The sequence below is a fragment of the Pelecanus crispus genome, chromosome 21 (assembly GCF_030463565.1).
Source record: "Pelecanus crispus isolate bPelCri1 chromosome 21, bPelCri1.pri, whole genome shotgun sequence".
In the NCBI taxonomy this organism is placed as follows: domain Eukaryota; kingdom Metazoa; phylum Chordata; class Aves; order Pelecaniformes; family Pelecanidae; genus Pelecanus; species Pelecanus crispus.
Window position 1 is genome coordinate 5,871,570 of NC_134663.1, and position 13,874 is coordinate 5,885,443.

The 13,874-nt window shown below is 48.8% G+C and overlaps 1 protein-coding gene across 5 annotated transcripts in view; it reads right to left on the reverse strand.

Moving 5' to 3' along the window:
* Positions 1-1,826: 1,826 nt before the first annotated feature.
* The window catches only part of GFPT1 (glutamine--fructose-6-phosphate transaminase 1), a 43,622-nt gene continuing 31,574 nt past the window's right edge, over positions 1,827-13,874 (reverse strand). For 2 of the 5 annotated variants that reach the window (XM_075723944.1, XM_075723940.1), the window contains exons 18-19: positions 13,649-13,810; positions 8,659-9,813 (exon numbers count right to left, since the gene is read on the reverse strand). In XM_075723944.1, coding sequence (XP_075580059.1) covers positions 9,667-9,813; positions 13,649-13,810 — 309 coding nt within the window. In that variant the 3' untranslated portion in view covers positions 8,659-9,666. Of the gene's footprint in view, positions 1,869-8,658; positions 9,814-12,108; positions 13,033-13,648; positions 13,811-13,874 lie in introns of those variants that run through there. The other 3 variants (XM_075723942.1, XM_075723945.1, XM_075723943.1) reach the window with 2 other exon arrangements.

Here is a 13,874-nt window from a genome sequence, read left to right on the forward strand (position 1 = left end):
CAGGCCAGCCAAAACGGTCTGGGTTAGCTTAAACGTTACAAGCAGTATTCTGGGATGTTCATTTGCTGTATTTTAGATTCCACACACACCCCTCCCCCCCCCCCCGCCCACGTTCTAGATAATATTGATTGAATGGGGATGACTGATTTATAACTTAAACAGCCTGTGTGCCAGGGGGTTTCCATACTCTCCAGAACGCTGGTGTTGCGGGACTTTACGCAGCTGAGGGTGCTGGGGGACCGGCAGGCAGGCTGGTGCCCTGAGGAAAATGGGGACCCTGGTAAATCTGCTGTCAGCAGATTGCAGGCTCTCGGGGGGGGGGGGGGGGGGGGGGGGGGCGCAGGTCCTGTCTAGGTCTGTGGACAGCCTTGGGCACAACCGTGCCACCCACCTGTCTCTCACGGTGTTATCACAGGTCTGTTAAAGCTTTGGTGCCTAGAGGTGCGTGACTGAGCATCTTGGGCTGCATTTAAAAACAGAAAAGCTTGATCTTTCACTCCAAAAAGCTGTGGAGGCTCCCAGACTTACTGCCTTCAAAATCTTGGAGTTGTATAACCCAACGCCTCCTTCGCTTCCTCACTGAGATCTGTGTATCAAAGCACAAAGCGCTTTGCAAAAGAGTATCAGTCCTGAACGGCACCCGTGCGAACGCTGCACGTGCACGATGCTGCTAGTTGTCACGGTTAAATAGTCTGGGTGAATCCTGGTTGTTTCTGGGATATTAACTGCCAGATAGTGAGGATCTCTGACCTGTGACTGGAGACCAAGTGGGATCTGGGGTTATACTGGCTGGCTTGGTGCTTGATACCTTCAGGAATTCATAACCGGCCGGGTTTATAGCAGGGGGAGCTTTATGCCTCTGCAGGTCAGACCCCTCCCAGCTGTGTCCTCAGCCTGTCTGTGACGATGGTGGCTGTAAGCAACGTCCCCCACTGCACCGAGGTGTTTCTTGACACCCCAGCCCCGCAGCGTTAACGCCAAGCCACCACTCCTCTGCGTCTCGTACTGGTTTTTGTAGTTTTGTAATCTAATCTTATGGAAGGTGATGTTTTTTCTCCACTCCCAGGAGCTTGCCATACATATTTCAGCAGGTTTGGGGGTTTTTTTTTGGCTAGCTGTTCTTGTCTGTGTGGGACTCGTGTGTTAAACCTACAAAGCAAGATGCAGGGCTGTCTAGCCAGGCTCTGGTGATGAAACCATCACAAGGACTAAAGGTCCAACCTTCCTGTGCTGTCTATAGAAGACGCATCCTCGCCACGCTAGCATGCAGGCTGGAAACTCAAGTCAAAGCAACAGTCTTAAGCCATCAAAACTGTCATCGAGCAGGGAAAGAAGGGGGAACAGGGGGGAGTCATGAACTTGGCTTCTTTTTTGGGGCTGCAGAAGCCAAGAAGGGAAGAAACTATCCAAGAAAAGACAAACTGGCATCTCCAAAACAGAATGCTCTGCTTTTGGTGTTTGCTTTAAAAATCAAGACAACTTTGGAGACTTTTATTATTTAAAACCTAAAAACAAGGCAAGAACTGCAGTGCAAAATGCAACCAGCAAGTAGAGTAATCTGTGGCTGGCTGTCACTTATCTAGGGGTTTTTTCTATGCCTTACTCAGTGCAAAACACTCAAATCTGGGGCTGCCAGCCTGTGCTGCGCAGAGCAGACAGGATCTGACTGATGCTCCTTGCTGCCACGGAGGGCCCTCGGCTGTGGCCAGAGAAGGCGACAGCCCAGGGATGTTGTTTTGGCTGCCTGCAGCTCACCCCTCTCGCTCCTTCTCCTCGAGGCTCTCGGACAGCTGCACGGGAGGCGAGTTGCTCACGCAGTGGCAAAGCGGCGATAGCGTTCAGTCTCTGGAGGCGGCAATGCGGTCCACCTGCAAAAAGGACAGGCAGCCGTGAAAAGAACAGCCCTCTGAGCAGGGGGGTGCGGCCGTGCTTGGACACCAGCTGCGGTAAGGAGTGCCGATCCGGCACCCAGAAACGGGGGCACCGCTGCGGCCAGCCGGTGGTTGAGCCCTGTCAGCTGCAGAAATAGTAGCATGGGGTTTGAAAAACCCTGGAGATAAGGGTATCTGCTTTCTGCGGTGTTAATCCTGGGCTTAAACAAAGGAGGACTTTGTGCGTGCAGGAGAACAATCCAGACTTGATGGGATTACTCACTGTAACTGAGATACTACAGGAAAAACTCGGCATGATGGGGGGGTTAATCCTTGCTCTCAAGGGACATGTGATGTAGTGTAGCTCCGCTTCTCTTTCTTGCCTATCTGTTAGCAACTGCAGAGGCTAACGCTACCTCCTCTGCACCTTTGGGACCGCGGTGGGAGTTTGCAAATAGCTGTGCAGCCCTAGGGGGGAGTCGGGTGTTTGTGAATCAGAGATTGTATTTTTTGGGACACTGAGATACAGCTACTGTCGAAACATGCCGGGCAGGCTGGAAAGTGGGTCATTTGCTGCAATTCCAGCACTGAAACAGGTCTGGTCTTGCTGTTTTTTCTCTGTGAAACAACCTTGCACAGGGCCTCTGGTAAAGCTGCGGCTCTGAAGGGACCACGAGTCTGGGGCATGAACTCCCAAACTCATTTGAAGGCAGGCACACGCAGCGACGGCGTAATTAGCGGTGTCAGCTACAGGCTCTGTGCCAGGTTGGGTGCTGCTTTGAAACTGCCTGTGGGTCGTGCAGGATCCCTCGCTTTGGGCTTTTCTACCTGTTTCCATTCTGGGAAGCAGCATCTATAGGCTACGTGGTCTTAGGAGCAGCTGTAGTTCTTCCTCTATTTTTTTCCAGCCATAGAATAATGGCAGATATTTCCTTTGGAACAGGACTTTATGTAGTGCTTTCTATAGTCACTGAAACAAGCAGAAAATGTCAAAGACGGCAGCAACCCAGGCTGGTGAGCCCTTGTCCCAGCTGAATGTTTCCCTGCTTGTTCCTACTGATGAGAAAAGTGTTTCTTAGCTGGTGTTTCCAGGGTGTTAAAGCCCAGGTCTCGCTGGAGTTCTCTTTTTTCCTATGCTAATACCAACCACCCACATCTACTCAAGAACAGTTTTTCTCGGAGCTGTGACCAGTGTACCTCCAGTTATCCACGACGCCCTGGCTGCTGGCCTGCTACAAACCAGCTGGTCGCATCCAGCTGGTGCATTAAATTGAAGACAGCTACAAATAAATTACTTGCTTTATTGCTTTTCCATGTAGGCATTGGCCACGATACCACTTGGACACGTGGTAACCCAAACGGGAGGGGTGAAGTGATGAGATACAGAACGCTTCTCAGGGATATGTGACAGATTCTAAGCTGCAACGGGTTGAGGAGCAGGTTTGAGCTCTCGCTTTGTCTCGCCTGCTCACCAGGAGCCGTGCCTTCCTTTCAGTGACACCTTATACTGCACCTGGTGACTGAAGAATAACCTTCAAATCTAGATTAGGAAGGGAAAGGACAGATGTCCTTTTCTGGATGCAGCAGTGCCTGGAGGAGAGATGATTGCCCCCAGGCCTCTGCCTCCTCCTTTCAGGAGGTAACTGTCCTGCAGCTTCACCAAGGTGAGACCCAGCCTGCAGCGCTCCCTGAACCCATTCCTGCCCCCTCTCAGCGAGGCGAGCAAAGCCCGGGATAAAGCTTGGGACTGTGACAAGCCCTTGTTCCTGGCTGGCAGCACCTGGAGGGGGATAAGAGGCAGATGGCTTCAGTCCCTGCTGATCCCTGCCCAACTCTTGTATCCATGCAGCCCCCCAGCAAAAATTCCTTCCTAACCCCAGCTGCTTGGCGTGCAGGCAAGTGCCTTTCTGGGTTAGCTCATGTCAGCCTCAGGACCCACTTGCCTCCTGCCTTGCTTGGATGTGGTCCTGCAGGGACAGTCCTCGAGGCAATTAATTCATCCTACATTTTAAGCCCTGTCGTGAGCCCTTCCTGAAGGCCATCTGCCAGTTATGCTAAGGGAGATGGCGTGGCTGTTCTGTAGGCTCAAGCCTGACCTATGGAGAGGAGGGGGATGAGGACTGCCGTTCTCCTTCAGCAGCATGACCAGCGAGGGCTGTAATACGTGTTCACTGGGTCACAGAAACCTGTGACTCCTCATGGTGCGGTTCCGTGGGAGCTTTTCCTGTGTGCATAATTCCCAGCTTTGTGCAGCTCTGAAATCCCCCCTAAATTCCACCTGGCGATGGCTGGTGGCACAGGCTTGATGTTACATTACCAGGGAGGTCACCCTCTGAGCACAAACGTCCTGTCCTGGCGTGGGGCATGCGTGTCCTGAGTTTTCCCCAGTGGACCAGTTGGGGCTGTTTGGACAGAAGAGAATTTTAATTTTCAGCAGTGTTTCTGGCTGGACTTGGAAAAGCCTGTCATCCTGAGAATAGGAGATGCTGCAAAAAATGCGAGAAGGAATGTGAGTCCCTGCCACAGTTTACAGCAGAGCGGTCCAGCCGGTGACCACAGGGGCCATTCTGTCTGTTCTGGTAGTGCTCTCACGCTGGTCTCGTGGTGGGGCTGCAAGTGCTGGAGAGGAGGTTTTGTAGCTCAGGCTGGATTTTCCCAGGGCGGGTGTGCCAGTAGCCATATGCTGGTAGCCCGAAGGGTGGCTTTGGTTGTGAAAGCAACTTCCACATCCTCGGGGTTTGCCAATGCGATGCAAGTCATCCTGTGCAGGCAGGCAGCGTCTTGCCCGGTATTGGGTGCTAAAAGCACCCGCTTGTGAGCTTGAGGAAGCCTTGTTCAGGTGGCAAGTGGCATCTCCTCCCTAGCAACGACTTGGCGGCACACGTGTTGCCACTGAAGCGGAGAGGCTGCTGGAGCGTGCCGTCCTCCAGCGCTCTTGCGTCCCGTGCCCCGCGCTGCTGGGATGCAGAGATCTGTGGAGGCAGAGCTGCCAGCCTGCTCCGGCTGCCGCGCATCCCCTGCCCCTGGACACGCGCTCTCACCTAGTGTAGGTTAGTTCTGGGCAGAGACAGAACTGAGAGGAGCAGGGAGGCTTTAGCTGCATCCCGTGCAGGTTTGCTGATTGTTCCCCTTAGCAGGAGCTGCAGCGTCACTTCGGTACAGCCAAGGTGCGGGGTTTGCCTGTGCAGGGTGATTTTCTGCTTAATAAGGTCTTTGGGCGCCCTCCTACTACCCAGAATAAGCCAGCGGGCCCGCTGTGCTGCCACCCGGCCTGCACATGGTCCGAACACATCTCCCGATGCACGGGAGCCCTTGGGAACCTAATTGGCTCTCGGCTCTGAGCTGCGGTGGTATTGTGAGCGTCTCCAGCGCGGCTGAGCTCACCGCTGCCTTTAGGATCCTGCGTTAAAGTAACGCTGCTGCTCGCTGTCCAGACGCAGGCTAGCAGCTTGTTTGTTTAAACTTGTTTCCATAGGAATTTGTAAGGACCATGGGAACGTATTTCATTTGACCTAAACAATGAAGAATGAGACTGAGGAGGGGGGAAGGAGTCCCATCACGTCTGATTTGTGCATCTGATTTTTCTCTTAAGCTGGGCAACCTCTTCAGCACTGAACGGACCATCTTGGCAAGTCAGCTTGCTTTTTTTCTTCTTTGTTTTTTCAAATGCCTGCAAAGTATTCCAATCAGCTGATAAAGGCAGGGAAATAGGTCAGAAATAGCCTCTTTTTAAGCACACAGGGCAGCTTATGCATCAGGCTTGCGGTAATTCAGAAACCCAGTCATGCTGTCTGATAAATGCATAAGGCTGTGCCGAGCTAGGTGGGCTCCTGGGGTGCTGTTTGTCCTCTGACGGGAAGGTTGGGGTGGCCTCAGGGACAGCGTGGGCAGAGATTGCACAGGGACTTGTAGCAGGGGTGGGAGACGAAGCCCAGCTGTTGCAGCGTTGCTTGTAGGACCTTCCAAGCTGTAGGAGCTGGAAACGTGGCAAGCCACAAATAGATGTAATAGCAGCAAGGAGATGCTGGAAGAGCCGCCCAGCAGAGAGGGTGTGTGGGCAATGGGGAGAGCAGCTACTCAGCAGTGGAACTGGCCAGGATGAATTTCCATCCCCGTACAGCGTTTTTTAATGTTTCCCAGGAAGGCCTGTCAGCCGTCGCTAAAGCTAAGCCCTTAAATCCTCCTCGTTAATGCTCTGATCGCCGAGGCGTGCTGCTGTGGCGCTGCGTGGTGATGCCGTGGGGCTGGCGATGCCACCCACGGGTCAGCGGGTCGGGCTGTCCACCCGTAGCGGTGTGCTGCCCCGAGGACTCTGTGCTCCGCTGCTGGGCTCTGGACAACCTAGCGTAGTTCATTCACTTTGTGTATCTTCACACCATCGCAGTGAGTGCGGCTGGCTGCTTTCTTTGGGGGGAAAAAATAGAAAATAGTTTTTAACTGCTTTCTGAGGTGGCGTAAGGAATGGTCGCTTTTCTCAAACCAAGAAGAGCAGGCTATGAGCACCAGCCTGCCCTGGGCAGCAGATCAGGCGGGTGGGCACGAATGGCTCCACTGCTAGTCCGTGTTTCTGTGAAATAGCACCCTGGTAACTGGGAGCCAATTTTACAGGTAAAACATCCCCTCTTTGTTCTGCCTATGATGTCCAGCAAAAACGTTGCTGCATACCATTTTCTTTCCCAATTTGTTCGTGTCCAGAAGGGGTCTGGGGCAGGAATCCCCATAGCATACCCTAAGGACTGCTGCTTCCCCATTGAGCGTCTTACAGTGACCCGAGAACTGGCTTTTTTTGCAGGGGCAGGTGGCATTTCTCTGATCCCAGGCACTACGTGGGTGGTTTCTGTGCAAGCAGTTATTGTACAGGGCTACAGGTGTGCTCTGCAGCGGTGAAAATACCAGAGAGCAAGAGGAGAATAAAAGGTGTTGAATAAACGCCATTCCCAGGGTCTTGGCTATGCACAGTATTGCTGCAAGCAAGGGTGAGCTGCTTGAGAGCAGAAAAGGTAAATACAGGTGAGTTAAAGAAACATGTATGAATGCGTATAGCCAGCAGCTTGAGGCTCGGCACTGAAGCTGTGCTGGAGGCCCACGCGCCGTGGAAGCGTGTGAAGGGTAAATGTCAGGAAGCAGGCTGCTCTAGAGGGGCCTAGGAGCGCTTTGGAGCAGGTAATCTAGTCTAATTTATTCAAACCAAATGCTTATGCCCTTCTGTAAATCTCACTTAGCTTCTGGGAGCTTATTTATCCTCAAATGTCATAGCGTATGAGAGGAACTCTATGCGGGATTGAAGCGTTCCTGTGCAAAGGGCCTGCAGGTCCTTCGCCCCTTGCCCCGCTGCTTTTAGCCACATCAGGATTTAAGGAAATGGCTTTTTTGCAGCCAGAGCTCAGGATCCTGGGTGTGTCCCTTTGCATTTGTCTGCTCGCTGCCATTTTTATTAGCTTAAATTAAATGCGCTGTATGGTGTGTGTGCTTAGATGGCCCAGAGGGAGGAACGAGAACCCCGGCAGGGTCTCGGTTACCTCTTTGGACACAGCTCCTTGCTCTTCAGTGTGTAGTATTTGGAATGTAAAGAAAGGGGGGGTCCCCTGTCCCCTACCCGCTGGGACTGGAAACGCAGCCAGCCCCGTGCCAGCAGCTGAGGAGAATCGCAACTCTTGCTTGGCCGTGCAGCGCCTGAGACCGGGTGGCTTGTGCTACACGGAGACTGAGGGCGGTGTCGCCCCGGAGTCACTTGGGAACGTTCTGCACACAGCCAACTGCCCCCGCTGAGGCGTTGCGATATTCCCTGCTCCGTTACTGTCCTGAGCAGACGTGACCTACAGCTATGACAGTGAAACCCTAAAGCTTGGAGCCATTTGCCCCGTTTTTATGACTGTAATGCAAGCTAGAACCGCTGTTTATTTTTGCAGATCTGAGCGAGCACAAGTGGCCTGCCTTGCTCCCAACATCTGTGTAGGCACCGACTTTTATTGCGATACTGAGGACATATGTGCGTTGTTTCAAGGCAATAAGCCTTAAAAAGCAGCCTCGTGACCTTTCAATACGTACTTGTACAGGAAAGGTATTTGTGAGAAGAGCAAGTCCAAGCTGCTCACCTGCTCTAGGAAAATAAACGATCGTGTTTGGTATTCTTCCCCAGGAGAGGTGAAGGGCCCTGAGGAAATGAATCCGTGAATGGCTCTGACTGGAGGAGGGGTGGAATTTCAGATGGTCTTTTGTCACTGTGGGTTTCGCTTACCAAGTTATCCAGGCATTTTTTAGACATGAACAATCTCTAAGCCCCCAGCTGTTGTCTTACAAGGATGTGCACTTAATTGTACTAGCGCAGCATCTGCGCCACTGCCCTCCGCTGCTGGGTTTGCAAAGCAGCCTGGCAGTACGCTCCCCAGACAGGTTTCCTTCTTGAAAAAGAAACCGGGAGTAATACTCACTAAGCATGGGTCGTGTATGGGCTGTGCTGACTGCCATTTTGTCTCGCTGGGTGATAGAAAAGTGGTAGTTAAATGAGAATTAAGGTACAGAAGGTAATACCAACTCTGTTCTGCCTTAGAGGTATTTTATGGGCTTTCTTCTTGGTTAGTGGCAAAATCATGGTTAGGAAAGGGCAGCTGGAATATAATGAATCTCAGACATGAAAAAAAGCCTGGCCGCTTAGGAGAGAGGCAAGTTAAGCCCCGTGTTGTTCTGCTTCGTACATACTACCCTTAACTTTCCTAGGGGTTACCTGCTCTTAAATGGATTTAACTAAAGACCAGTAATTCTGTTTGTTTAATGTAGGGCACTTGATTTTATTCAAAGGGTGAGATACAAAAAAGTAAGCAAAAAGACAAAACCCAAATTATAAAACACTACAGACAAAAGTAAGACATCTTCTGCGTACAGCACACAACAGGAAACAAGATTACAGACTGGTCCCCACAAACCAAGCCAGCTGGATATGTACAAGCAGAGGCAAACAGATCTGGAAGGGAAGAAATGGTGGTATTTGCCACTTCAAATGTCTATTTACATAAACTGAATTGAAGGCAGATAGTTTTCTTTCCTTTTATTAAAACCAAATACTTCTTTGTCTCTTCTTCTTCCCGTTTCTGATGTAGATAGAGGAGGGACTCCATGCTTTGAGGCAAGTTTGGTACATTCAGGTAGGATCTAAAATTAGCCACAGCTAAACACTGACGTGCTACTTCAAGCGCCGAATTTCAATCCCTCCCGCCATTTGCCATGCTGCCGCCAGGCACCTACGTGTGGCGTCAAGGACTGCCAGTGACAGCTAGGGCGGAGAAAAGCCTAACTTTGCACTAGTGTGTTGGCCGTCCTTAGGCCTTCAGATGTTTCAGCCTGCAGCTTAACCAAAGCTAGCGTGCCTAGGCTAGCCTTAAGGCTCCTAACTGAGCACGATTCGCGTTGTCATGTGCGTGAGCTCCCTCCTCGACTCGGAAACAGTCTGTCTGAACTTTTCAGCTCTTTCAGTACAGATACGGAGGGGCTGAGACTTCACAAATCCAGGTGCCACGGCAGCTTTCTGGCTAGAAGGGCGTCCCCGCGCTAGTGGTACGTGATTGACGCAAGTCAGTAAGGCCACGCTACAAAGGAGACAGCACTTGCCGTGTCACTGTTGCACTTACAAGGACACGGCTACCCAAATACTGCTTTGGGCTCTTTATGAGAATATGCACGCAGATGGTACTTACTCATCTGACAAAGTCAGGAAAGAACTGCCCATAGCCTTTCTTCAGTACAGCTAGGAGGGAAAACCTTTCTGACAGAAGTATGTTCCGTGTACAACTTAAGTTTCCTATTGCGTGTGGACTGACCTTACTGGTGGTGTGGAATTTGTCTGGGATCTGTTAGGTAGAAACAACCATGTGCCGAGCCTGAAGTTCTCTGGTCTTTGGTAATTAAAAACCCTAAGACCTATGGGTGTGTGCTTCCCTTTAAGCCTCTGTAGACAAAGATGAGGAAAACAGTTACTTAAATCAAAATAAATTCTGACAAAAGTAGGCAGCTGCTGTTCCAAATGGCAAAGGCCTTGATCTGTATTTACCTGTGGCTCAATTTTAGTGACAGGGCTACTGAATTTTTAAACACCTCAATTAGGAAGGAGGGAATTTTACTGGCTCAGTAAGCAAAACATTCATTTTGGAGAGCAGAAGACTGACTGGCTGTTAATAAATATCACAAGACGTTCTAAAAGTTTTCTAAGGAAAAGAGAAACATCATCTGTTCATCAAAATGCAACACATCTAGACAAAATGAGGTAAGGAAAGCTAAGAGGAGTCCTTTATACATTCTCACTTCACACAGGCATGGCAATTAACAACAAGGAGATGCTTAACGGATTCCCTACCATGCTCATCAGAGAAATTCTTCATAGCAAGTGTGCTCCACAGCATTCTTTGCTATTAAGCATTACAACATCCGACAGCCTAGTTGCAAGTAGCGACTAAACCTCTGTTTTGGCAGGCAGCTTTATACACTTCAGGCAGTTTGCTGGCCACTTGCAGAATGCAGGGGGTGAGTGCTACCTTTACTGCTGACAATGAAGCATCTGTCATGAGTTCTAATGCCTTAAATTACAAAGAATAAGGATTTGTCTATCACAGCATAAAACCAAATAGCTCAGCAATATCTGTACGGTTACACCCGACATGAGAGTGTCAGACTTAACATTTCTAACTTAGACTCCTGTTCTTTGGTCCTCTTTGTATACAACTTACTTTCATAAATATTTAACAGCCTGCATTATCGAACTTTTACTGAACAGCAACTTGTATGTTAACAGGGATGGCTACCATCCTGTTTGCTAGGAGACTCGGTAAGCTAGCGGACAATCATCTGTACAAGGCTAGATAAAAGCAATGCTTGCTGCTTTTCTTCGGAGTGGAATAGGAGAAAAAGATCTTAAAATAATTGTCTTGCAGTGTTCTTTCACATTAGATCCCATGCTAACGAGAACACAGGATGTGATACTGCAAGTCCTCGTGCCCTTGTGCTGGGGGGGGATACAGGGGGAAGCCCTGCCTTGGCTCCAGCCCTCCACATGAAAGGTTCGCACAGTTTCTCCTCTCTTAAGCGAGCTGAGTGGGAAAAGGAGGAACAGGAACCGTCTTCAAATTGTTAGCATTGAACATGCGTTGTTTTTTCCTTAAGGACAAGTACTGTCTTCAAATGAAGCAGGGAAGTCTACTTGTTTAGGTCATGTTTAGGCAGAGGCACGTAACTGTTACGAGTCAGTGCCTCACAAGCAAATGCTGCATAAATAAAATGCAGTATTTACTACTTTGTTCTTAAACAGACACTGGCAGCACAATGTGTTCATAAATTAATAGTCTGAATATAATGTATTGATAAACGTACATATATTGGTTTTGAGAAGCTGTTTCCAGGCATGCAGCATTTCATTCTCATAATAAAACTGAGCTGATACTGAATGGAAGTTAAATAGTTACTGTGGTTTTATATAAAGTAGAATTGCTACAGACACAGTCTTTGGAAGCACCTTGGTCTGAGCAGTCATCTTCTGTTGTACGAGTTGGCCTGGATTACTGCTGCCTAGCCATAGTCAGGCGTCCTGTGCAAGGACAACTAGGATTTAAAGGGTAGTGGACAGTCCGCAAAGGACTGCATTTGTTACAGCAATTCTTCGGGGGAAGTGACCTGGGATATTCACCAGCACTTGGCAAGCATTACTTTGTCTTGTAGCGTGTTTTTCTTTCTATGGTGCGTGCATAAAGCTAATTCAAAACCCATCAAGCTGGTAGGAAATTCACCTTTTTGCATTAGAAAATACATGGCTACCTGCTCTTTGATGACTTTGCAAAAGGCAGTGTTAAGTCTTGACGGTGTATTTTCTGTGTTATTTCTGATTCTCTGCGAGCTTGTTATAAAACTATTACCAAGGTATGTGTTTCTGTTGTGTCTATTGCGCCTTTTTTATCCCCTCCAATTTTAAACCAGCTGAATTTGACACAAGTCACATACGAACCGCTCCTAAATAAACCAGGACCCATACTTTCCTTCAGGGACTTTAGCTAACATAGGAAGCCTCAGAAAGGGAGCTTTAGTACCGTCTCTGCCAGAGAGGTACAAGGCAGAGACTTTCTTCTACGCATTCAGAGTGGTAAGCGACCTGCGGCAGTATAAAGCCGGTTCCTTAGGATGTGTTTACAGTGCCACAGAGCTCAGTTCAAGGGGAAAAATCCACAATGCAGGAAGACTTCTACTTGTGTAAAAAAAAAAAAAAAAAAAAAAAAACAAACCAAAAAAACCAAAACCAAACCCCAAAACAAAACCCCCAAAACAGCAGCAACAACAAAACCCCAGCACAAACTGAGCACTGCGCATATTCCTCTCTTTTCCTCCACTTCGGTAAGCATCCGCACCGAGTCAGACACTGCTTGCGTTTGCACTCGAAGGCGCGAGTTCCACTGTCTTCACGGGCACAACTACAGGCATATGCTGGTGTTACACAGCGCGCTGTGGCCCACCGAGGCTACAAGATTGTCACTTGCTAGGTATTTGGCATAGATAAAATCCTTCTGAAGCAACGTTATTTTCTCAGCACATTTAGCACATGCCTAAAATTTAGGAGGTTGTGACAGGTCAGTTGAATTCCCTTTTGTACGTGAGGCAGAAATTGACCCCAAATGCTTGTTTACGGTGTCGTTCACTGTTAAAATACCTGCACAAGCATGACCAGTAACAGCTCTTGTTCCAGTTGTATGTTCTGGGATCCTGCTTCACTGCCTGAGAGCATGACAGGTAATTCATTCAATGGTTTCTCATCAACGATTGGAATGAGCCACACTGGCTAAGAAACAATGACATTATCTTAAAGTAAAGTGGAGGGCCCCTTACCTAGAAGACTCAGTAATCTTTAAAGAAAACCTTTTAACATCTTTCATGGAAGTCTATTGTTCGAAAAAACCCAAAGCTATTGACATAGCATGTGGAATCAATTTGACAATCACTAGTGTAATGGAATTACAGTGATCTTATACACAAAAAATGTTTACCAAAATAAGATTTACCTAGGGGACTTTAAAATCAAGGTATTTTGGTACCAAAAAAAGTCTTTCATTTAATTCCCCTTTGCCCCTATGATTCAGATGATCTTTCACTCTACAGTTACGGACTTGGCCAGATTTCTTGGAAAATCAACCTGCAGAGAGGGAGGAGAAAGAACATGCTTGTGAGTATTTACACACTTTCTTTGTGTATAACTTTGTAATGTGTGGAACGTTTGTTCTGCATTTAAATTGAAAACGATTGAACATATTCTCGTGTTAATTTAGGACAATCGGTGCAGACAAAGTCCATAAACCTGAATTGTGACGACTTCTCTGGCAAGAGCTAAGGAGTTAGCCCCTTTAGTCTCTGTCGTTACAGTGCTCAAATGATAGAAGTAGAGGCCAGTGTCTGTATTAAGACCAAATACCGAACACAGACAGACTCTGCTTGTCAAGCATCCTCCCGTGGATTGTTACCTTCCTTTTAGCTTCCTACCAGCCCTCCAGAAACTGTGCGCTCGTACCAGGAAACGGACACACGTCCCAACTCAAACTGCACAAGACTCGGCCAAGCGTACTAGACGGCCTTCAACTTTTGTTCACGAGAAGCTCCTGCAATTGCCAGGCCTACCATTTAACCTGGTGGTTCCAGTAGCTCAAGCAATTGTACAGACAACCCCCACAGACTTCCAGCATCACCCAACGCATCTTTTTCCAGATCCGCAGATAGTACACACGAGCGCAGAAGGGCAGGAATACTGTACTTACGTCGTATCCTCTGAGAACTGCAAGATGGAAAGCCAGAAGCTGAAGGGGGATAACGCTCAGGATCCCCTGCAGACAGTCCACCGAATGGGGAACTTTGATTGTTCTTTTATTGTTCTTAATTGTCTCGATGTCTTCCTTATCACAAATCACGACAGGTCTCCCCTGCAAGAAAGGGAAATGCTGAAGAAAAACAGGTCTGGAAGGTTTTTTTTTCCACTTCTGTTGA